Source organism: Opisthocomus hoazin, chromosome 15 (genome assembly GCF_030867145.1).
Source record: "Opisthocomus hoazin isolate bOpiHoa1 chromosome 15, bOpiHoa1.hap1, whole genome shotgun sequence".
NCBI lineage: Eukaryota > Metazoa > Chordata > Aves > Opisthocomiformes > Opisthocomidae > Opisthocomus > Opisthocomus hoazin.
This window is the reverse complement of record NC_134428.1, coordinates 19,563,907-19,587,428: the sequence shown is the minus strand read 5'-3', so window position 1 is coordinate 19,587,428 and position 23,522 is coordinate 19,563,907. Positions and strand designations below refer to the sequence as shown.

The following is a 23,522-nucleotide window of genomic DNA, read 5'->3' as shown; positions in this document are numbered from 1 at the left end:
AAGCCCAGCTCCCTCAGCCTCTCCTCATAGCAGAGATGTTCCAGTCCCCTCACCATCCTTGTAGCCCTCCGCTGGACTCTCTCCAGTAGCTCCTCATCTTTCTTGAACTGGGGAGCCCAGAACTGGACACAGTACTCCAGATGAGGCCTCACTAGGGCAGTGTAGAGGGGAAGGAGAACCTCCCTCGACCTGCTGGCCACACTCCTCTTGATGCATCCCAGAATGCCACTGGCCTTCTTGGCAGCCAGGGCACACTGCTGGCTCATGGTTAACCTGTCGTCCACCAGGAGGCCCAGGTCCCTCTCCACACAGCTGCTCTCCAGCAGGTCCGCCACAAGCCTGTACTGATGCCTGGGGTTGTTTCTCCCCATGTGCAGGACCCTGCATTTGCCTTTGTTGAACCTCATCAGGTTCCTCTCTGCCCAACTTTCCAGCCTGTCCAGGTCACGCTGAATGGCAGCACAGCCTGCTGGTGTATCTACCACTCCTCCCAGTTTGGTGTCATCAGCAAACTTGCTGAGGGTACACTCTAACTCTTCATCCAGGTCATTGATGAAGAAGTTGAAGAAGGCTGGGCCCAGTACTGACCCCTGGGGGACACCACTAGTTACCGGCCTCCAACTAGACTCAGCGCCGCTGATGACAACCCTCTGAGTTCTGCCATTCAGCCAGTTCTCAATCCACCTCACCGACCACTCATCCAGCCCATACTTCCTGAGCTTCCCTAGGAGGATATTATGGGAGACTGTGTCGAAAGCCTTGCTGAAGTCTAGGTAGACAACATCCATGGCTCTCCCTTCATCTGCCCAGCCAGTCATGTCATCGTAGAAAGCTATCAGATTGGTCAAGCATGATTTCCCCTTGGTGAATCCACGCTGACTGCTCCTGATAACCTTCTTTTCCTCCACTTGCTTGTTGATGACCTCCAGGATAAGCTGCTCCATCACCTTTCCTGGGATGAAGGTGAGGCTGACCGGCCTCTAGTTCCCTGGGTCCTCCTTCTTGCCCTTGTTGAAGACTGGAGTGACATTGGCCTTTCTCCAGTCCTCCGGCACCTCTCCTGTCCTCCAGGACCTCTCAAAGATGATGGAGAGTGGCTCAGCAATAACATCCGCCAGCTCCCTCAGCACTCGTGGGTGCATTCCATCGGGGCCCATGGATTTGTGGATGTCCAGATCGCTTAAGTGATCCCTCACACAGTCCTTCTCGACCAAGGGAAAGTCATCCTCTCTGTAGGCTTCCTCTCTTACCTCCGGGGCCTGGGATTCCTGAGGGCCTGCCTTGGCACTGAAGACTGAAGCAAAGAAGGCATTCAGTAGCTCTGCCTTCTCTGCATCCTCTCAACAGCATCTTGTCAGACTGGAGGAAGCAGAGAAGAACATACCGCGTAGTGAAGGGCTCCGGAGTGAGGGATCGCACCGGGGAAACCTTTTCTCAGCGGCCCAACAGCCGAGACAGGCGCCCGACGAGAGAGAGCGTGGCCCCCTCAACCCCCCCGCCCCCCCAAAGAAGAGCGGGGTCAAGAGTGACGGCGGCACCCTCCCCCCTCACAAAAGCAGCCCCGAGGGAGCGCGAGCGACCCGCAGTGCGGCCACCAGGACAGGCAAACAGGGCCTGCCACGGCAGTTGGCACGGCAGCTGGCGCAGGCAGGGCCCCGACGCTCGGCCAGCTACCGGGGTAAATTCAGCCGATGGTCAGCACTTGCTCAGCTGGTAGCTAGGGTCTCCACTCGCCTGAAAGCCGTCACCAGGCGGAATACGGAGACCCAGACAGAGCTCCCGCATAAACAGGCAGCTGTGCAGGTCTCTGGCTGCAGGGAGTGCCCGAGCCTGTCACTGGTATGGGAGGGCAGCAGGCAGAACGCCTGCGTCCGTTGTGACCAGGTGGATGATCTGCTCGTCCTGGTGGCAGAGCTCAAAGAGGAGGCAGAAAGGTTCAGGAGCATCAGGGAGTGCGAGAGGGAAATAGACTGGTGGAGCCATGCCCTGCCACCCCCGAAACAAGCACAGAGGATGGACGTTCCGCAAGAAGCAGAAGATCCCCTGCCCTCTCGCCACCAGGCTGAAGGAGAGCACCTGAGAGACAGCGGGGAATGGAAACGGGTCCCTGCTCGGGGCGGCAGGCGAATCCCCTCCCGGCCTCCCTCTCCACACCAGGTGCCCTGACGCAATAGGTATGAGGCAATGGAACCGGAGGGGCAGGCAAATGACGAGGCGGACGAAGGCCCACGCACGGGCTTGCCCAGACCTAGGCAGTCAGCCCCACGCATCACGACTGCCTCCACGAAGAAAAAGGCAAGATTCCAGTCTTCTAGGCTTTCCGGCATATACAAAAATCGAGAACAAAATGCACAACCGTAAAACCAGTCCAAGTTGAAGTGCTGGAGATTATTCGGCAAGTTTCCCATGCACTCTGAACCGATAAAGGCAGGTATATTCCGGATGTCCCCAGTTAGAAAACACTCTCAGTTCCACTATTTGGAATGCGTTTTCACTTTTCTCCTGCAGAAGGAAAAAACAAACACACAAACCAGAGTTCGGTTTTGAGTATAAACAGGTGCAACTGAAGGCGCTTTCCTTCATTCCTGCAACTACCAACTTTGATTAATAACTGAGTGATGCCTTGGGAACCTTCTGCCACTTGGAACAGAACCTTCTTTGCCTTACAACCGGTTTGTTGTTTGTTTTTTTTTTGTGAAGGGAGTCAGAAGCAGCATGAAGCAGACTCCTCATACGTTCGGTATCTTCACACCACTTGTGTCCACCTGGCACAAAACTTTCCTCCCCTCTAACCTATCCGAACCTTAGGTTTTGAGGCAGATCAGTAGCTACTTTCCACCTCAGTTTCTACGGTGCCCAACAGAGAATGAAGCCTTTTTCCTTCACTGCTCATTGTGCACTACCCTAGAAAATACGCGTGTGCTTCTTCTGACACTTGAAATCTTCTCATCCAGACTTACCATCACTGGAAAGGTCTGCAGTGGTTCTCCGTCTTGGTCGTAGACATACTGTCCTAGAAGCTTGCCGCCTTCTTGATATTCATTATCTAGACCCTACAACAACAGGAGAAAGACGTTTGCTTCCATCACATTTCAAGTCAAACCAAAGCCAGAAGCATGCCTACCTAACTGTCTGTCAACGCAAGTCTCTGAAACCGAGGTCAGAATACTTCCCGTGGAACGTCATGCTTCTTCAGCCACAGCTCTGCATTTGACTTTCCTGAACTGCAAAGAGCTGTGCTGTGTTTGTATGTTGCTGTTTTCATGGTCAAACCCCATCATTTCCATGGCACAACCAAGATCGCAGTGTACAATGTAAACTGCTCAGGACAAACAAGAATGAGAAAACAGCAACATCACAAACAAGACGGAAGCCAAGATTCAGATGCTTGCAGATGGCGGCTTCAGCATTTAATGGAGCTAGACAAATGTTCTCAGGGATCACAGCTACACTCTGATGTAGCCTGTGGTCTTCTGTTCTGCAGTCCTGCCTAAGCAGCTGTGGTGCTAGTTAAAATCAATTTAAAACACACTGAAGGCACATCACAGACAAGGTGCAAAGCCAACACTGGGGAGGGAGAGGGTAAGCAGTAGGAGTGGTGGAAGGATGGAACATTTCGAGTGTCCGAAAGAACGATATCAAATCAAAAACAATCACCTCCCTCCAAAAACGTTTACTACTGTATAAAGCAGGAAAAAAAGAAACAGCTCCCTCAAAATTAGCTGCAACACTTCTTATTCCTAATCTCAAAGCTGATTACAAAAACAGCAATTTTAAAAGCAAGCAGTTTCTCTCCTTAGCTGTCCTCCCTTCAGTCCTTATTTTCCAAGATCTGCGCCACAAATATTCTTTATGCATACAAATATCCTCTGAAGTTCACAGACAGACTTACATATACTGCAAAGCTCCTCAGAGCACTGGAGATCTCTCCTGTTGCTGAAAGTGCTTTTGGGATGCGTTCCAACGTAAAGGCAGTCGGATAGATCTTCCTTGAAAGTCGAACTACGAGACACCCCTGTGGTCCTTTGAAAGCCCAGCAGTTTCCTGGATACGTGTCTGGCTAGACAGGAGGAAAAGGGAGAGAACAGGATGGAACACAACAGCAACAACAAAACCTGCAGCCACAAGCATTTTGCCAGAAAGAGTTGTGGTGAATTCTGAATTATTAGGGACAGTCTTAGAGAGTAAGTGGCAGAATATAATCTATTTGGTAGCATTCTTCAGGGAGACAGCACATCCTCCCGAACAGCCAGCAGCGTTTTGAAGATCCGCCTGGAGACTACTTCACAACAGGAACCTTCCCAGTGCTCACACTCTGCAGAAGTCCAGTGTACCACCCAAGCCTCCTAGCAGGGTCTTTGTTTTGCTGGAAGACGACTTGAGCAGTGCCCAGGAACTACCAGAAGAATGGCACTCTTGGGAACATAGTTCAAAGGACCCGTGCCCCACAGTGTGTTGCAGACAGAAACATCCAGCATCCAAGAAACAATCCAAACCCCTCAGCACAAAATAACATTGCTGAATTTCTTTACTCGGCCTTTAATTACCTGAATCACCACCCTTGGAGGCTGAGAGAGGTACCACAGAAGAATTCCAAAGAGACTGATCACTGCTGGTTTGGTGTCATAGGTTTCAGAACAGCGAGTACTCAGAATGCTGCCACCTTAAAAAAGAGGTATCAGGTTAGCCGAAATAATTACTCATTTCTTCCTGAAGACTTTTCAGCCAGAGATTTGTACAAAGCTTCGTGAACATACCAGTTCTTTTCCTTAAAACCAACTAGTAAAGATACTGTTCAAGTCTAGTCATTGGCTGGGGATACAATGCTTCTATCAAGTACAGTGTTCTTTTCAGAATGTTCAAGGCTTTTCACCTCAGAGGGCTAAAACATACACATTTTCCCTAGCGAGTTCAGTGGTGCATACACCCCACGCAAGCAGATCTTTCCACATTTTTAGTAGATACTATAAATAACACAAATCGTGAAAGTGGAGTTTCCTCCACTATTTACCTCCAGATTCCAACGCGAAATCCACCATACCAGTCTTGTCTTGAGAGAAAAGTTTCAGGGCATTGTTTACAATAGTCTGGACTTGCTACAGATATACACATAGAAGAGGAGAAAGGGAAGAATTTAATAATATCAACTGATAAAGTAATTGATCTATACACATCTGTATACATGTAGAATAAGCATCTTTTTGAGATGCTGCACTCCATCGCAAGTCTTTGAAAGCCTCTCTCAAGACAGAGGCCATTTTTAGTGCATGGTTTTTTGGCTTAAAATACAAATTCATACTGCATATTGACTGGTGCCTTCTTCAAAAGTTGTATCTTTCCCCCACCTTCCCAAGACCCTGAGCTGCATTGCTTTGGTACAGCTGTTTTTTGGGAATTCTGCAATTTTCAAGATAGCATACTTTGGAAAAAAAAACCAACATTCGCAACAGGCAACAAGCAATGCTGTAAGTGTACGCTTCATCAAGCATTTTCTGTAGTTCTCCCCATTTCAATTCATGTTCTAAACATCTCTTCAAGTCACTGACATTTATATTGACTGCGATGCTCCAAAAAATGCCTAGAAAAAGAACGCCTGACGGTTTTAGTTGAACTTGCGAGAACTTCAACTCACTCACCGCTTCTGTGATTCCACGAACCCCTGCATTAGTCACAGCCTTTGTTACTACTTCAGATGTTAGCTTTTGGCTTGTCACAGACATATGGACAGCGATCTTCTGGAGGATCTGCAACTCTAGATCCCGCAGAAAAGGCTGCAAATCACTTTTGCTCACAAAATTGGACGCAAGCCTGAATGAAATGGCTAGTAATCTGCACTACTAAAACAGGATACGTCGATCAGCACCAGAAAGCACCAACAACTGACTATCTTACCTTTTGCTCCAGTCTCACATCTTGAGGATGTTGACCCATCATATTTCTTATTAGCGTCAATGTTTTGCTTTTGTCACTTTTCTGGGCAACCTGATCTTGAAGGTTCTGGAGTAGAAGCATCACTTTGCTATATTTTTCATCAAGGTGATGGTATCTCTCAGACAGAAAGGCCATTTGCTTTTCCAGCTCACTTTCACTTTCACGACCAGAAGCAAAGATGTTGATGGCACCCTAAGGTATACAGAATTTTTTTTTATATATGTAAAGATCAAGACATTTATTCACATTAGTCTTGTGTGTCAAGTATTTCTTGCCAAATATTGAAGGCATGGCAGTTAAGAAGTCTTCCAAGACATCAGAGTTCTTCCCTAGACTGTTCTCCCTTACCTCTGGAGGTTGCACAGAGTGCAAAGAATCAGCCTGCGGTTCACGAACACGGAGAGAGTCCTCTGTTCTCTGTATTCTATCAATTTTGATCCAGTTCAATGAAGGTATTAGTGAGAAGCAGCCATCAAACCCCCAGAACCATATACCTAGATCACAAACAAAAGGCAAAAAGGGTGTTCAAGAGAATTCCCCCTGAAGACTGCTTAGATCCACAGGTCGTCTTCCTACTTCGTGACACAAGCTACCTCAAGTTTGCAAAGTAGACGTCACACAGCGCATACTACTCCAGTCTAAACAAAAATCAGTATGAGCCAGCTTTCAAACTGTGAAGTCAAGCACTCAAGCACATTGGGGAACATCCATCAGTACCGCTCACACCGTTGTATGGCAGGCAGCTTGCGCTTATGTCTCATGGTATATCCTCAGTCTCATACTACTGCGTCCCTGGGACCTAGATCTCATTTACCAATTAAGACAGGCCATGCTCACTGAAGGCAGATGTAAAAACTGCTTTTTATCTCCATGGAAAATATCTTGCCCTGTACCCTACGTACTACATACCACATTGTTTCCACGAAGCCCAAGTTTCTTCCAACTTTTGTTAGATATTAGGCAATCTTGCAGTTCACAAACATGACGCTTGTTTTTGCACTGTCTTAGCAAGAAGTAGCAGCACTTTCTACAGAGGGTAGGGAAGTTCTTCCTTTCTTATTCTCCCTAGTAGAGAGGATTTTGAATCCTGACTGTAAGTTTCTGCGAAGCTTCATCTTCTCCCCAGAGTAGTTTCTAAAGTTTTTAGGACATGCGAAGACATGAACCTGCTTTTCAGAAACAGCCCACCACTTTTGGCAAGTGTTTGAAACTGAGTTTGTTTATTTCAAAGTAGACAGCTGGCCTGGAATACTGTCAACTAACCAGTCTAAACAGCAGTTTTTGAAGCACGGCAGGGCCCAGGCCCTAGCCCCCGGGGGACGCCGGACGCTGGAGGGCGGGCAGGCCCGGGCCATTCCCTCCTGGGGCCGCCAAGGGACGCTTGGGGACTGGGGGGCGAAACTCAGCGCTGCCCGTCACCCAGGCCATCTCACACGGCCGGGTCGGGCCGGGATGCAGCGACCCGCGGGCGCCGCGCTACCCTCAGGCCGGGCCGGCCGCTCGCCCTACCCTCCGCGGCACGTACCCGCCCCGCTTCCCCGCAGCCCAATGAGAGCACAGGAGGTCGAGATCGGCAGAAGCGCCGGCCAATTACGAGCGGGCGCTGGCGCGGCGGGCGGCAGGAGGCCCGGGTGTGTGGCAAGCCTCTGGAAGGCGGGGCGGGGAGGGGCAGGGCGGCCGGCCGGGTCCCACGTGAAGAAGAGCGTCCGGTACATCTGGGCTCCGGAGCGAGGGATCGTGCCGGGGAAACCTTTTCTCAGCGGCCCAACAGCCGAGACAGGCGCCCGGCGAGAGAGAGCGTGCCCCCACCAACCCCCCCCCCCAAAGAAGAGCGGGGTCAAGAGTGACGGCGGCACCCTCCCCCCTCACAAAAGCAGCCCCGAGGGAGCGTGAGCGACCCGCAGTGCGGCGACCAGGACGGGCAAACAGGGCCTGCCACGGCAGTTGGCACGGCAGCTGGTGCAGGCAGGGCCCCGAGGCTCGGCCAGCTACCGGGGTAAATTCAGCCGGTGGTCATCACTTGCTCAGCTAGTAGCTAGGGTCTCCACTCGCCTGAAAGCCGTCACCAGGCAGAATACGGAGACCCAGACAGAGCTCCCGCATAAACAGGCAGCTGTGCAGGTCTCTGGCTGCAGGGAGTGCCCGAGCCTGTCACTGGTATGGGAGGGCAGCAGGCAGAACGCCTGCGTGCGCTGTGACCAGGTGGATGATCTGCTCGTCCTGGTGGCAGAGCTCAAAGAGGAGGCAGAAAGGTTCAGGAGCATCAGGGAGTGCGAGAGGGAAATAGACTGGTGGAGCCATGCCCTGCCACCCCCGAAACAAGCGCACAGGATGGACGTTCCGCAAGAAGCAGAAGATCCCCTGCCCTCTCGCCACCAGGCTGAAGGAGAGCACCTGAGAGACAGCGGGGAATGGAAACGGGTCCCTGCTCGGGGCGGCAGGCGAATCCCCTCCTGGCCTCCCTCTCCACCCCAGGTGCCCTGACGCAATAGGTATGAGGCAATGGAACCGGAGGGGCAGGCAAATGACGAGGCGGACGAAGGCCCACGCACGGGGTTGCCCAGACCTAGGCAGTCAGCCCCATGCATCACGACTGCCTCCACGAAGAAAAAGGCAAGATTCCAGTCTTCTAGGCTTTCCGGCATATACAAAAATCGAGAACAAAATGCACAACCGTAAAACCAGTCCAAGCTGAAGTGCTGGAGATTATTCGGCAAGTTTCCCATGCACTCTGAACCGATAAAGGCAGGTATATTCCGGATGTCCCCAGTTAGAAAACACTCTCAGTTCCACTATTTGGAATGCGTTTTCACTTTTCTCCTGCAGAAGGAAAAAACAAACACACAAACCAGAGTTCGGTTTTGAGTATAAACAGGTGCAACTGAAGGCGCTTTCCTTCATTCCTGCAACTACCAACTTTGATTAATAACTGAGTGATGCCTTGGGAACCTTCTGCCACTTGGAACAGAACCTTCTTTGCCTTACAACCGGTTTGTTGGGGGTTTTTTTGTGAAGGGAGTCAGAAGCAGCATGAAGCAGACTCCTCATACGTTCGGTATCTTCACACCACTTGTGTCCACCTGGCACAAAACTTTCCTCCCCTCTAACCTATCCGAACCTTAGGTTTTGAGGCAGATCAGTAGCTACTTTCCACCTCAGTTTCTACAGTGCCCAACAGAGAATGAAGCCTTTTTCCTTCACTGCTCATTGTGCACTACCCTAGAAAATATGCGTGTGCTTCTTCTGACACTTGAAATCTTCTCATCCAGACTTACCATCACTGGAAAGGTCTGCAGTGGTTCTCCGTCTTGGTCGTAGACATACTGTCCTAGAAGCTTGCCGCCTTCTTGATATTCATTATCTAGACCCTACAACAACAGGAGAAAGACGTTTGCTTCCATCACATTTCAAGTCAAACCAAAGCCAGAAGCATGCCTACCTAACTGCCTGTCAACGCAAGTCTCTGAAACCGAGGTCAGAATACTTCCCGTGGAACGTCATGCTTCTTCAGCCACAGCTCTGCATTTGACTTTCCTGAACTGCAAAGAGCTGTGCTATGTTTGTATGTTGCTGTTTTCATGGTCAAACCCCATCATTTCCATGGCACAACCAAGATCGCAGTGGACAATGTAAACTGCTCAGGACAAACAAGAATGAGAAAACAGCAACATCACAAACAAGACGGAAGCCAAGATTCAGATGCTTGCAGACGGCGGCTTCAGCATTTAATGGAGCTAGACAAATGTTCTCAGGTATCACAGCTACGCTCTGATGTAGCCTGTGGTCTTCTGTTCTGCAGTCCTGCCTAAGCAGCTGTGGTGCTAGTTAAAAACAATTTAAAACACACTGAAGGCACATCACAGACAAGGTGCAAAGCCAACACTGGGGAGGGAGAGGGTAAGCAGTAGGAGTGGTGGAAGGATGGAACAATTTGAGTGCCTGAAAGAACGATACCAAATCAAAAACAGTCACCTCCCTCCAAAAATGTTTACTACTGTATAAAGCAGGAAAAAAAGAAACAGCTCCCTCAAAATTAGCTGTAACACTTCTTATTCCTAGTCTCAAAGCTGATTACAAAAACAGCAATTTTAAAAGCAAACAGTTTCTCTCCTTAGCTGTCCTCCCTTCAGTCCTTATTTTCCAAGATCTGCGCCACAAATATTCTTTATGCATACAAATATCCTCTGAAGTTCACAGACAGACTTACATATACTGCAAAGCTCCTCAGAGCACTGGAGATCTCTCCTGTTGCTGAAAGTGCTTTTGGGATGTGTTCCAACGTAAAGGCAGTCGGATAGATCTTCCTTGAAAGTTGAACTACGAGATACCCCTGTGATCCTTTGAAAGCCCAGCAGTTTCCTGGATACATGTCCGGCTAGACAGGAGGAAAGGGGAGAGAACAGGATGGAACACAACAGCAACAACAAAACCTGCAGCCACAAGCATTTTGCCAGAAAGAGTTGTGGCGAATTCTGAATTATTAGGGACAGTCTTAGAGAGTAAGTGGCAGAATATAATCTATTTGGTAGCATTCTTCAGGGAGACAGCATATCCACCCGAACAGCCAGCAGCGTTTTGAAGATCCGCCTGGAGACTACTTCACAACAGGAACCCTCCCAGTGCTCACACTCTGCAGAAGTCCAGTGTACCACCCAAGCCTCCTAGCAGGGTCTTCGTTTTGCTGGAAGACGACTTGAGCAGTGCCCAGGAACTACCAGAAGAATGGCACTCTTGGGAACATCGTTCAAAGGACCCGTGCCCCACAGTGTGTTGCAGACAGAAACATCCAGCATCCAAGAAACAATCCAAACCCCTCAGCACAAAATAACATTGCTGAATTTCTTTACTCGGCCTTTAATTACCTGAATCACCGCCCTTGGAGGCTGAGAGAAGTACCACAGAGGAATTCCAAAGAGGCTGATCACTGCTCTGTTGGTGTTATAGGTTTCAGAACAGCGAGTACTCAGAATGCTGCCACCTTAAAAAAGATGTATCAGGTTAGCCGAAATAATTACTCATTTCTTCCTGAAGACTTTTCAGCCAGAGATTTGTACAAAGCTTCGTGAACATACCAGTTCTTTTCCTCAAAACCAACTAGTAAAGATACTGTTCAAGTCTAGTCATTAGCTGGGGATACAATGCTTCTATCAAGTACAGTGTTCTTTTCAGAATGTTCAAGGCTTTTCACCTCAGAGGGCTAAAACATACACATTTTCCCTAGTGAGTTCAGTGGTGCATACACCCCACGCAAGCAGATCTTTCGACATTTTTAGTAGATACTATAAAATAACACGAATTGTGAAAGTGGAGTTTCCTCCACTATTTACCTGCAGATTCCAAGGCGAAATCCACCATACCAGTCTTGTCTTGAGAGAAAAGTTTCAGGGCATTGTTTACAATAGTCTGGACTTGCTACAGATGTACACATAGAAGGGGAGAAAGGGAAGAATTTAATAATATCAACTGATAAAGTAATTGATCTATACACATCTGTATACATGTAGAATAAGCATCTTTTTGAGATGCTGCACTCCATCGCAAGTCTTTGAAAGCCTCTCTCAAGACAGAGGCCATTTTTAGTGCATGGTTTTTTGGCTTAAAATACAAATTCATACTGCATATTGACTGGTGCTTTCTTCAAAAGTTGCATTCTTTCCCCCACCTTCCCAAGACCCTGAGCTGCATTGCTTTGGTATAGCTGTTTTTTTGGGAATTCTGCAATTTTCAAGATAGCATACTTTGGAAAAAAAAACCAACATTCGCAACAGGCAACAAGCAATGCTGTAAGCGTACGCTTCATCAAGCATTTTCTGTAGTTCTCCCCATTTCAATTCATGTTCTAAACATCTCTTCAAATCACTGAGAATTATATTGACTGCGATGCTCCAAAAAAATGCCTAGAAAAGGACTCCTTACGGTTTTAGTTGAACTTGCGAGAACTTCAACTCACTCACCGCTTCTGTGATTCCACGAACCCCTGCATTAGTCACAGCCTTTGTTACTACTGCAGATGTTAGCTTTTGGCTTGTCACAGACATATGGAGAGTGATCTTCTGGAGGATCTGCAACTCTAGATCCCGCAGAAAAGGCTGCAAATCACTTTTGCTCACAAAATTGGACGCAAGCCTGAATCAAATGGCTAGTAATCTGCATTACTAAAACAGGATACGTCGATCACCACCCAAACGCACCAACAACTGACTATCTTACCTTTTGCTCCAGTCTCACATCTTGAGGATGTTGACCCATCATATTTCTTATTAGCATCAATGTTTTGCTTTTGTCACTTTTCTGGGCAACCTGATCTTGAAGGTTCTGGAGTAGAAGCATCACTTTGCTATATTTTTCATCAAGGTGATGGTATCTCTCAGACAGAAAGGCCATTTGCTTTTCCAGCTCACTTTCACGACCAGAAGCAAAGATGTTGATGGTACCCTAAGGTATACAGAATTTTTTTTTATATATGTAAAGATCAAGACATTTATTCACATTAGCCTTGTGTGTCAAGTAGTTCTTGCCAAATATTGAAGGCATGGCAGTTAAGAAGTCTTCCAAGATACCAGAGTTCTTCCCTAGGCTGTTCTCCCTTACCTCTGGAGGTTGCACAGAGTGCAAAGAATCAGCCTGCGGTTCACGAACATGGAGAGAGTCCTCTGTTCTCTGTATTCTATCAATTTTGATCCAGTTCAACAAAGGTAATAGTGAGAAGCAGCCATCAAACCCCCAGAACCATATACCTAGATCACAAACAAAAGGCAAAAAGGGTGTTCAAGAGAATTCCCCCTGAAGACTGCTTAGATCTACAGGTCGTCTTCCTACTTCGTGACACAAGCTACCTTAAGTTTGCAAGCTAGACGTCACACAGCGCACACTACTCCAGTCTAAACAAAAATCAGTATGAGCCAGCTTTCAAACTGTGAAGTCAAGCACTCAAGCACATTGGGGAACATCCATCAGTACCGCTCACACCGTTGTATGGCAGGCAGCTTGCGCTTATGTCTCATGGTATATCCTCAATCTCATACTACTGCGTCCCTGGGACCTAGATCTCATTTACCAATGAAGACAGGCCATGCTCACTGAAGGCAGATGTAAAAACTGCTTTTTATCTCCATGGAAAATATCTTGCCCTGTACCCTAGGTATTACATACCACATTGTTTCCACGGAAGCCCAAGTTTCTTCCAACTTTTGTTAGATATTAGGCAATCTCGCAGTTCACAAACATGACGCTTGTTTTTGCACTGTCTTAGCAAGAAGTAGCAGCACTTTCTACAGAGGGTAGGGAAGTTCTTCCTTTCTTATTCTCCCTAGTAGAGAGGATTTTCAATCCTGACTGTAAGTTTCTGCGAAGCTTCATCTTCTCCCCAAAGTAGTTTCTAAAGTTTTTAGGGCATGCGAAGACATGAACCTGCTTTTCAGAAACAGCCCACCACTTTCAGCAAGTGTTTGAAACTGAGTTTGTTTATTTCAAAGAAGACAGCTGGCCTGGAATACTGTCAACTAAGAGTCTAAACAGCAGTATTTTAAGCAACTCAAGGATGGTCCAGAGCAAGGGAAAGACTTCGGATGAGTTGCTCAAAGAACCTAACCCCACTTTTACGGAGATTAACAACAATCAAAGCAATCGGTACACAACCTGCTCTTTGTGACCTCACTGCTATTCTTATCAAGGGAGGTGAAGAAAAAAGGACTTCAGTGCATTTACGCACCCACTCTCACTTTCTAAAGAGCTCTACGAAATTAAATTGAGGGTATTCCTTTCACGGCAAGGGGAAGGCTACTGACTTGTCAGTACTTTGAAAGCTTGAATTGCTGCCCTAGTCACAAACAAACTTGCTCTTTTTTGCTTCTGCGTCTTCTTCATAAACCGAGAGCTCAACTAAAAACGCTCTCTTGGAACGGCTGCAGTAAGCATACACCGGTCTGTAGTATAACTAAGCGATTCACGTACCTAGTAGAAACAGGAGCGGGAGAAGAAACAGGAACAGCTTGTAGGTCTTTGGAAGGCATCTAGAGAAAGAGAGAGGAAAGTTCACATGAAACAACACATTTCTCCTCTTGTATTGTTTTATAACTGGGTAAATCATTTGCTCACAAAACACTTTTCTCAAAGGATACACACCTCTTTAGAAGAAACACCTTGAGCAAAGACATCAGAGTAGCAAGTTGATACCATCCAGTTCTGAGTAACCTGTACATGCCAGAAGCTGCCCTCCCTAGAAGACAAAAAGTGGTAGCGCGAAATGTCATTACTGCGGCACGTGTTCAAAGGAACCAAGCAGAGGGACATGCAACTGTGGCCAAGAACACTTTGCGGAGCAGAGAAATGCGTGAGCACAGGCAATGCATGCAGCTTATTAACATCTAGATAGCACAAGCACGACAGCATTGTAACACCAGCTACTCAACAAAACCAACAGCCACGCAAAAATATGAAATGCTCATTTGTTAGAACAACGCTATCTTGCCAGAAGTCAATGTTTGAATCGAAGTTACCACACAATGAAGACAGTTCAAGATGTTTCAAGAAATGCACAGATTAGCAGCATCAGTTTTTGCTAAGAGGAATACCAACATGGGCAGTGACTACCAAACCAAAACATGCCCCGTTATTCTTGGCACCCCATATTCTGTGCTATTCACACACTTGTTCCCGCATGAAACGGTCTGCTTAGTCTCCCATTGTGCCTGCGAACAGAAATATACCCTCTCATTACGCATATTTTGGTCAATAAAGAAAACCAGCACATGCATTTCAAGACACCAAAGCTACAGCATAAGCATAGTCGAATTAGTGTACGCCATGTCCTGCAGAGTCCTAGTTTGTCAAAAGGAACGGGCAATGCGCGCACACACACACACACAGAGAGACTGAGACAGTCACCTGGAGAAAGAATGGCCAGCCAAAGTAGAGACACCACCTTCTGAGACACAAGCCATCCTGTTGCTCCCACTGTTTGCAACACGTCAAGCATAAAGTAACCTAGATTACAACAAATTCACTTCTTGTGGTAACATACATATATGCGCTTAATCTTCTTTCCCAGCACATGCAGTAAAAACAGATGCGATCCCCTGCACATCACACGTTCCGCAATATTTTAAACCATACCTTCCAGTAATCTACAGACTTGGTTCTTCACTGTTTAGAAGCAAAGCAAGCCACTAATAAATATGAAGCCAAGTAAAAGCAAGCCAATTTAGAAACACAATTTTCATCTACAGAGATCAACAGAATGATCAACAGCATCTGTGTAGCGTATCACTTTTCCAAAAATCAAAGTTTACCTTTTGCAGCATGTTTATCTAACAATGTCATGCTAAGTGCAGAAGAAGAGTAAAAAAGTAGTACCACAAAAACAAGTTTTAAGCACATCATTACTTTAAAAGCATCTGATTTGTTCTGAGTTCTACATCAAGTTCATTGTCTGGGTTCATGTGTAGAAGAAGGAACAATTAAAAGTTTTAAATCCTAGAGAAAGAATTAATGATGCCTGAGAAATACTCACAAATAATAGGAAATTTTCCCTACTAAAAGTTACAAGCAGTAAATGTTCAATAAACTGAGTGTTCCCAAGGATCTTCAGCAGGTCAATTTTGAGGCTCTTAGAAAGAACAAAACCAACAACAACAACAAACCCCAACAGACTAGAACAAAGTGCTGTGACTTGAAGCCCACTGAAGCCAACAATTACTATTTCCAAGACTAGGACTGCTCATTCTACAGAACATACTACGTAGTACAAATTGAGAAAATAATCCTACATTTTTAGATTAGCAGATATGTCTGGCTTCATCTGAGGGACTATAGATCTACCAACCCAATATTTTGCAAAGAATTTAGGTGACTGAAGTGTCTCAAATCATTTTCCTTTGCTGAATAAGGGGCACTCCACAGATTCTTGATGCCTCTGTCATTCAAGCTAGCAAACGCTCATCTCACAGGGAAGATGCTATCCCTCTAGAAGACTCCTGTAAAAATTGACTATCACTAGAACAAAAATAAAATGTTAAAACCCCTTTATTCAAATCATCTGCACACCAATACCTCATACCTTGCTTTCTTTTCAAGGCAGCTTTTCAACCTGTCAAGTGTACTAACTGCCCCAAAGTGGAATCAATTAACAATATGACTTCTTCTTTCTAACATACAAGGTGTATGTTGTCCCTACACCTTGTTTTTCCTAATAGGTAAGCAGCGCGCCAAGCTCGTACGAAAGCCAGTATCACAGCAAGAATCAAACAGAAGAGCTGTTCATTAATTTTCTAGACACTTTACACTTTTCATCTACTTTGATAGATGAAGATAAGAAAACAAACACAAAACAATATGTAGGATTAACATTGTGAGATTGCGATTCAAAACAAAAACAAAAGAAAAAAAAAGGTCCAAGTCAACCTGCATAAGAAAAGGTGTGCCAAATGGTCCTTGCTACCCTTTTAGCCCGTAAAGATTGCATGTGGTCTGTGGCGTACAGTTCAAGAGGTTTCTTCCCCTTACAGTCATCACCGGTTGGTGGTGGTAACAGTCGATTAATGGGACAAAGCCAGGATCAAATCAAGATTCTTACAAGAAAACTTGAACAAGTCTGTGTCATCACACCAGTTATCAAACCAAAAACCACTAAGCAAACTACAGCAGAGTCAATCTTGCTTGGGGGAATCTTACAGTACACCGGGCAATCGGCATTCTTGCCCCTACGTTCAAGTTGCCAAACAATCGTTGACTTTGCAGCTTCCCTAGAGTCAGGGGCCATCTGATATTACTGTTACAGCAACAACCTGGTGTACAGCCCAAGGCTGAAAGACAACATCAGTCATTCTACTTACATATTGATTCCTCATTTACACCAAGATGGCCATCTTCTCTGTAAAACTCCTTTACATTCATGCTTCCACAGTAGTCTGAGTGAGCTGCAACGCATTCAAACAGCATACATGGAATGTAACTCAAGTTCAAAGCCTTTCACATATGCGCATTTGAGCTATCATGGATACAGATTTCAGCTGAACTGGCTTGGTTCACTACTAAAGCCAGGTTAGTCACAGAAAAACTGAAAAACAACCAAAGCAGCAGCCTACTCTGTGCAAACTTCTTTTTTTTCCTTCTGTAAATAACAGGGGGCCTTTTCATTCAAAAACCTTTCTTGCTTCTTTTCAGATAGCAAAGTTAGTACAAAAGTCCCCAAGTAACAACTCCTCAAATCTTCAGCTCCTGTTCCCATCATCCTGCAAATACAGGCCAAGCAATACCTCTTTGTACAGGTTTTACCGGAGATCTTAGAAGACTGAGAAGAGAGCGTTAGCAAGTTACAAGGCACTGAGGCAGAGAGAACAGGAGAGTGCAAAGTTTTATTCACACACAGAAATCAGTTACCTTCTGCCTATGGCAATTTCACTTCACTCACAGAGCAGGCATTACAGAAGAGAAAGCACTAAAGAAGAATGGAACATTTTCGGGGAAAACAAGATGTGCTTTAGAGTAGTGCGGAGTGATGATAGCAGTTTTAGTTTTGCAAGACAGATCTCATCAAGCTTTAATGGCACAGTGGGCTTAAGGGTATGAAGTCAGTCCAAACCTACAGACATTGAAGAGTTAGGATTTGACACTCTCACAGCAAACAGTTTAAAAAAAAAAAAAATCAACTTCAGTTTCTCAATTTAAACATTACCTTCTACCACTTCCTAGTCAAAATCAACATGTGAATCTTAACTGTAACACATATCTCACATATGTGAATCCTGATACTTCCAAAACAGGGGGAAAGTAGGAAAAGGGTAGCACAACTGAAAAGAGAGAAAGACAGGAGCCAGCCAAAAGACTATAGAAAAAGAACACCGTAGTGCCAAAGATGAAGTCCATACGAAAAAAAACCAACAGACACACTCCAGCTTATTGTGGAGACCAAGGAAGACAACTGAAAAGGTACCTTTTAATTCACAACCCAGCTTCAGCAAAACCATTTGAAATAGTTGCACTAACAGTGATGCAAAAGATGCTGCAGTGTGTTTGACCAATCGCAGAATCTTACTCATGTAGAAACTAACGGATTTCTTGCTACTGAGAACATACTTCATTCAAGAATAGCACACTGACAGAATTCCAAAATCGGTTCCTAATTCAAGGCCACTCACGAAACAACTTCCTGAGAACTGAGGACTACCAACCATCAAGAAATTACAGATGGTATACAAGAGGCAGGCAGATGCAGTCAGGACACTGAGGACAAGCATCCCTATAATGGAGATTGCCTTGAAAAGGCAGAACCTTGTTTACAGCAGATTCATTTGGTTTTGAGCTTTAGGAATATGGTCACCAGGGAGTCTATCTGGAATCAGTTTTCCCCTTTGGAGTTCCATTTTTCAAGGACTTGAGGTTTAGCTTCTAAAAACACTCTAATAAGCTGCACGGTTAAATGAGGAGAAAAAACCCAAAGCAAAGTAGGACAGCATCTCTCCAATTTCTTGCATAACAGAAGCACTGCAAAGTAACTGTTCTGCTCAATTTTGAAAGTTCACGTAACAATAAAAAAAAGCATCAAAAATCTGGACCATACAGAAGCAGTTTCATCTGAAAACCCTTACCAAAACCTTAGAAATAGACACGTATTCGAAAACCGTGTAAGTCCTACAGTAGCACTGAAAAAGAAAAGCTGATGATTAGATATCAGAAGCCAACAAGTACGCAAAGTTTCAAATGAAACAGAGGAAGGTATTCCTTGTAAGCCGATATCTAGAATTTGGATATTGATAAATCTAGCAGGGCAGGAAGAGTACTTAAAGAACACTACATGAAAAAAGCATGAACTGAACTGTACACCATTCTGCCAACCAAATGAAAAAAAAAAAAGAGAAAGTAACTTACTGGATGCATGTTTCTGGCTCCTATCCCTGGAGTAAATTCTGGAAGATGGCACATGAGAAGGCGAGTATGCTGTCAGAACCTCCTTCCGTTTAGAAAGCATCCTGTAATCCCTGCAAGTGTAGCCATTGACCACTGTGCTGTTTTCTGCTGTTTCTGTATCACCATTTCCCTGCATTAGTGTAGTACCACTACCTAGCCAACCAAGAGTAAAACATATAGAGCATTGCTATCAGTATCGCCGTCGCTAGTTACCGTTGAATAGAATGCACTCGGAAAGAAAATGAAACCATAGTTACCTTTAGGGTCGCCTTCATCATCAAGACCTTCAAAGGGAAAAAAAAAAAAAATTTGGTCCCAAGAGTAAGGAAGTCCCACAATCAACTACGATATCTGACAAGAACTCCAAGTAAAAGTCCCACTGATTTTAATACTGCAAAGAAAAGCCACTTTATGATTGGTATTTAACATATTTTGCAGTCACTACATGAACAGAAACAGATCCATACATTCAGACGTCAATGTAGTAGGGTAACAGACAGTGAAAAGCATTCTACCATGGGAGCAGCAAACTAAATATGAATGACAACTGCACCTTTTCTTACCTCCCATCTGACTTGAAAGCAGCTAATTACAAGCTTATGCCGTTTCTGTTGCTTGGTAACTACTTCGGTACTACCGTATTTTAAGATTCTGTTTGAAGAGCCAGGTATTTGAAAGTTTAGAATGCATTCTACTGAGATTGAAACAACTCCAGGGCACAGGCACACTGACTGGAAACAAATAGTCATTGACGGTTGGACTTGATGATCTTAGAGGTCTTTTCCAACCTACGATTCTATGATTCTATGATACAGTCATTTGTTGATCTTCTCCTACACAACACCTGGAGTACTGTCTACGTAAAGTATTCTCCTCTTCAACGAAAAAAGTAGGTTCCAGAAAAGCATACTTTTACCTCCTTGCAAAAACAAACCAGCCAGCCACAGACAAAAACCCCCTCAGGAAACACTGCAGTGCCACGAATTTGAAACTGTCAGATGAAGGTATGTTAAGTTGAAACACACTTCTGGCTATGCACAAACAAGAGAAAGCTTTTCCTTTGGCTTTGCAAAGACAAGCTACGTGTTTACCATTCTTCAAATACAGGACTCTATGCACAGATGACAACAGAGAATTGCATCTATGCAATCTACGGTGCTGCATCACATATACGTTTGCCTGGCACATTCATTTGACTGTTCAACGCGTCCTGATGCTGACCACACCAGTAAATCAAGTTTACTCACTAGACTGTGAATTTCCAGCAGGCAGACATCTACAGCAGAAGAGTGAGTACGTGCACACTTCTGAGGGCAGAACGGAAACATGGATGGGGAAAGAGGGAAGATGAGGACACACGTTCATACACGCCAACCCAGAAGCAGCTTTCACAGTCCGATACAAGCAATGGCAATGATTACCTACCCCAGAAATGATTAACTTCTCTCTGCTCTCGAATCCGGGATTCAGCCAATGCACTGGATACGATTGATGCATCACTGGCATGGCTATTGAAACTGCTTTGGCAGACAATGGAAGAGCGGGACAGATTCTTCCTTGGTGTGTGTCTTGCACTGCCAGATTTCTTATTCACACTTGGGCGGTGCTTCAGCACCCTATGAAACAGAGCAAAGACACATACGATACAGCATGAAAGATGTAAATTTCTCTTTGTCTCTCACTTTAAATGAAAAAGAAAGGCAGGGTATGTTAAAACTGACATGACTAAACGGCTCAAATCAGGTTTAAAAGAAAGTCCTCCAACATCTATGCTTTTGCAAAGTCTCAAGAGTCCAACCAAAAAATTAACTTGTGACGACAAAAAGTGCTTACTTGGAAGACTGCTCTCTGAAGGACAGGTTTCCAGCGTAAGAGCTGTCAGGATGGGTATCCTTTGGTGCAACACTGGATTTCTTCAATGCCACAGCAGATAACCGTAAGCTACGCCGCAACATTCTTGGCGAATCAAATACTGGATCTATTTTATTTTCAGTCTCAAAATCCAAAGCAGACGAAGAATAACTCGAACTGCAGCAAAACATGAAGAGCAAAGTTACCTGAGGTGAAGAGAAAATTCCCCTCGTAACAAACACGCCCTTCAAGCTAGTCTGAGTTTCCATTCAAAGCAGTTTATCCGGGGTTATGGAGCAACTCCTACAAGACACGCCACATAATACAAACAGCTTAGAAGTACGTCGATAGTCAAGGTTCTCTTCAGCAATTCACATTGCAAGTTGAGCAACTGAAAGCAAATGCTAGATAGAAAGAAACAACCACCACGGAAACCCATGTTTGAAGTCAAACCAGAGCAAGCATTCGTTGTACAGCTTTAGACACACAGTTCTTTGGGGACCAAGTGGAGAGAGGAAGCCATTCAGGACAGTTTCTTTGCCACGCTGAGCCACAAATTCAAAATCAGGATGCACTCTGAGTTTCAAGGTAAAGACTCATTTAGAGCCAAAGCTGATATTTTAAACATTTTGGTTGCCCGTTCCTTGCTTGGAGAACCAAAGATCCATATGCCACACTACTCCAAGTTTCCATCTCCCAGCAAGTAAGAACTTCCCCACTTGAAGACACTTCAAGACCTCCCTACTTTAGCTACACTACTTTAACTACCAGGAGTTAAAAAAAAAAAAAAGAGTGTTTTTAAAAGATTTCTTCATCTCTCAATCATTACAAACCTTTAACTCTGTACAAATCAAAAAATGGTTTTGTCTTTCATCCCTTTCTCTCTGGTTTATCCTACAGAGGCAAGTTTACAGGCAGACAAGCTTCCCATCATTACCCCAGGAACTCTACTCCGCACTTTGACATTTGATTCTCTCAGAACCCCCAGGAAAACTTACAATCAAGGCAAATCAGCAACACAAGGCAATCACTAACAGATTAAACAGAGGAATCGGCAGGAAAGAAACGTACTAAAACAGAAGTTTAGCCTCAAGCAGAAGCCTCATACTTACACTCGAAGGAAACACTGCTGCGTAGCTGAGCCGAGCTCCTTGCTACAGGGCACTGCGCAGCAGAAGACCAGCTTCTAGAACCACCCAGCATTGTGACCCAAGAATCTAAACACTCCAGTGCTTTTCTCGAGTGTTCTAGGCTAGCTTTCTTAAGGCATCTGTCCCTTCTTGGGCCACAGGGATGTACAGAGATGTGACACGTTATTTCCAACGTTCCTGGGGCTTTTGTTTCTAAAAAAATAATAAAAAAAAAGAGCTGAGCACAATATTGTCAATGAAAGCAGCTCCTTCTCCCCAAAATCCTAAACAAAAACACAAGCGTTAAAGACCCCAGAACATTACAAAGTAATAATGTCATTTGTATTGTAGAATCATGGAATCATTTAGGTTGGAAAAGACCTTGAAGATCATCAAGTCCAACCATAAACATAACACAGCCAAGTCCACCACTAAACCATGTCCCTAAGCACCACATCTACAAGTCTTTTAAATACCTCCAGGGATGGCGACTCAGCCGCTTCCCTGGGCAGCCTGTGCCAACGCTTGACAACCCTTTCAGTGAAGATATCTATCCCAGTATCTCCTCTAAACCTCCCCAGGCACAACCTGACAGCAACGATTGTTCTAAGCATGCTCACAAAGGTAACCCTTAGCCATCTGGGAGGGCATACAAAAAGCATTTCAGGTTGCACAGTGACTGTTGTTACCAGTCTTCAACTCAAAGCACATCTGAGCAACGTCAAAGCGAGCGCAAAAGTCACCTCACCTAAAAGGTCCTCTGCTACTTTTGCATCCGATTTCTCCAAAGACTCCAAACCCAGCACGGACACATCAGCAGCACTGTTTTTGCTACAAAACAGACAGATGCTGCTAGTGATGAACATATCGGTACAGAAAAGAAAACATCAACCAGAATTTTGTAGATTTAGTCTTTTCATCAACATCTACAGCTAAGGCACAGTATCAAGTCTCAGAATTCCCTTACACAAAAGTTATAGTCATTTGATGGCATCAGAAGAGAAGCTTCCAGGAAAGCAAAACAGATGTGGTTACGCTGGGTGCGTGGGAAGGCTCTGGAAGGCCGGGCGGGGAGGGGCAGGGCGGCGGGCCGGGCCCCACCTGAGGAAGAGCGTCCGGTACATCTGGTGCGCCTCGTAGCAGTCGCCCTTCTCGACGCTGGCGCGCAGCTTGCCCTCCACGTGCTGCACGCCGCCGCGGTTCCTGCCGCCGCCTTTGACGGCTTCCTGCTCCGCCGCCATCATCGCGGCCGCCATCGACGCAGCTGAGGGAAGGGGACTCAGAGAGCGGAATGAACCCAAGCCCCAACATCTCAGGCACGAACTGGGGAGAGGGTATTGCAGACCGCTGAGACCCAGCCGGGGGGAGAGAGGAAGGGGGAGAAGGCATTTGGCAACAAAGCCCCTGCGCCTGCCCCTCGGGCAAGGGGCACTCCTTGGGTTTTACTGGCGTAGCGATTGCAGCAGGTGATCAAAAATACAGGAAAGAAACTTTGATTTCTTCTTTCAAGCATTACGCGCGCTTTCAAAAATTAAAACTCTTTTCTTTAAACATCTCACAGAATCACAGAATGGTAGGGGTTGGAAGGGACCTCTGTGGGTCATCTAGCCCAACCCTCCTGCCGAAGCAGGGTCACCTACAGTAGGTTGTAGAGGACCTTGTCCAGGCGGGTCTTGAATATCTCCAGAGAAGGAGACTCCACAA

General features: G+C 45.6%; 1 protein-coding gene across 1 annotated transcript; it reads right to left on the bottom strand.

Moving 5' to 3' along the window:
- Positions 1–2,388: 2,388 nt before the first annotated feature.
- On the bottom strand, positions 2,389–23,074 carry LOC142363202 (SUN domain-containing protein 1-like). Its single transcript, XM_075436076.1, has 27 exons — positions 22,920–23,074; positions 22,407–22,457; positions 21,142–21,264; positions 20,671–20,865; positions 20,263–20,453; positions 19,095–19,121; positions 18,799–18,990; positions 18,069–18,169; positions 17,864–18,005; positions 16,764–16,847; positions 16,333–16,443; positions 14,818–14,916; positions 14,056–14,149; positions 13,885–13,943; positions 12,523–12,668; positions 12,142–12,366; positions 11,259–11,343; positions 10,559–10,661; positions 7,801–7,887; positions 7,441–7,686; positions 6,419–6,425; positions 5,637–5,834; positions 5,012–5,096; positions 4,548–4,663; positions 3,893–4,060; positions 2,961–3,053; positions 2,389–2,502 (listed from the first exon to the last, which is right to left on the bottom strand). Exons 1-27 carry the CDS (start codon positions 23,072–23,074, stop codon positions 2,389–2,391), a joined length of 3,297 nt encoding a protein of 1,098 aa, XP_075292191.1.
- Between the last annotated feature and the right edge of the window lie 448 nt (positions 23,075–23,522).

Bases quoted from the DNA above. Each gene is read 5' to 3' on its own strand.
- LOC142363202 (XM_075436076.1), bottom strand. From the start codon at position 23,074: ATGGCGGCCGCGATGATGGCGGCGGAGCAGGAAGCCGTCAAAGGCGGC. The intron at 14,150-14,817 runs GTGACTGTCTCA...TTTGTCTTCTAG, and splicing joins GCTGGCCATTCTTTCTCCAG to GGAGGGCAGCTTCTGGCATG. The intron at 13,944-14,055 runs GTGTGTATCCTT...CTCTTTCTCTAG, and splicing joins AAGGTGTTTCTTCTAAAGAG to ATGCCTTCCAAAGACCTACA.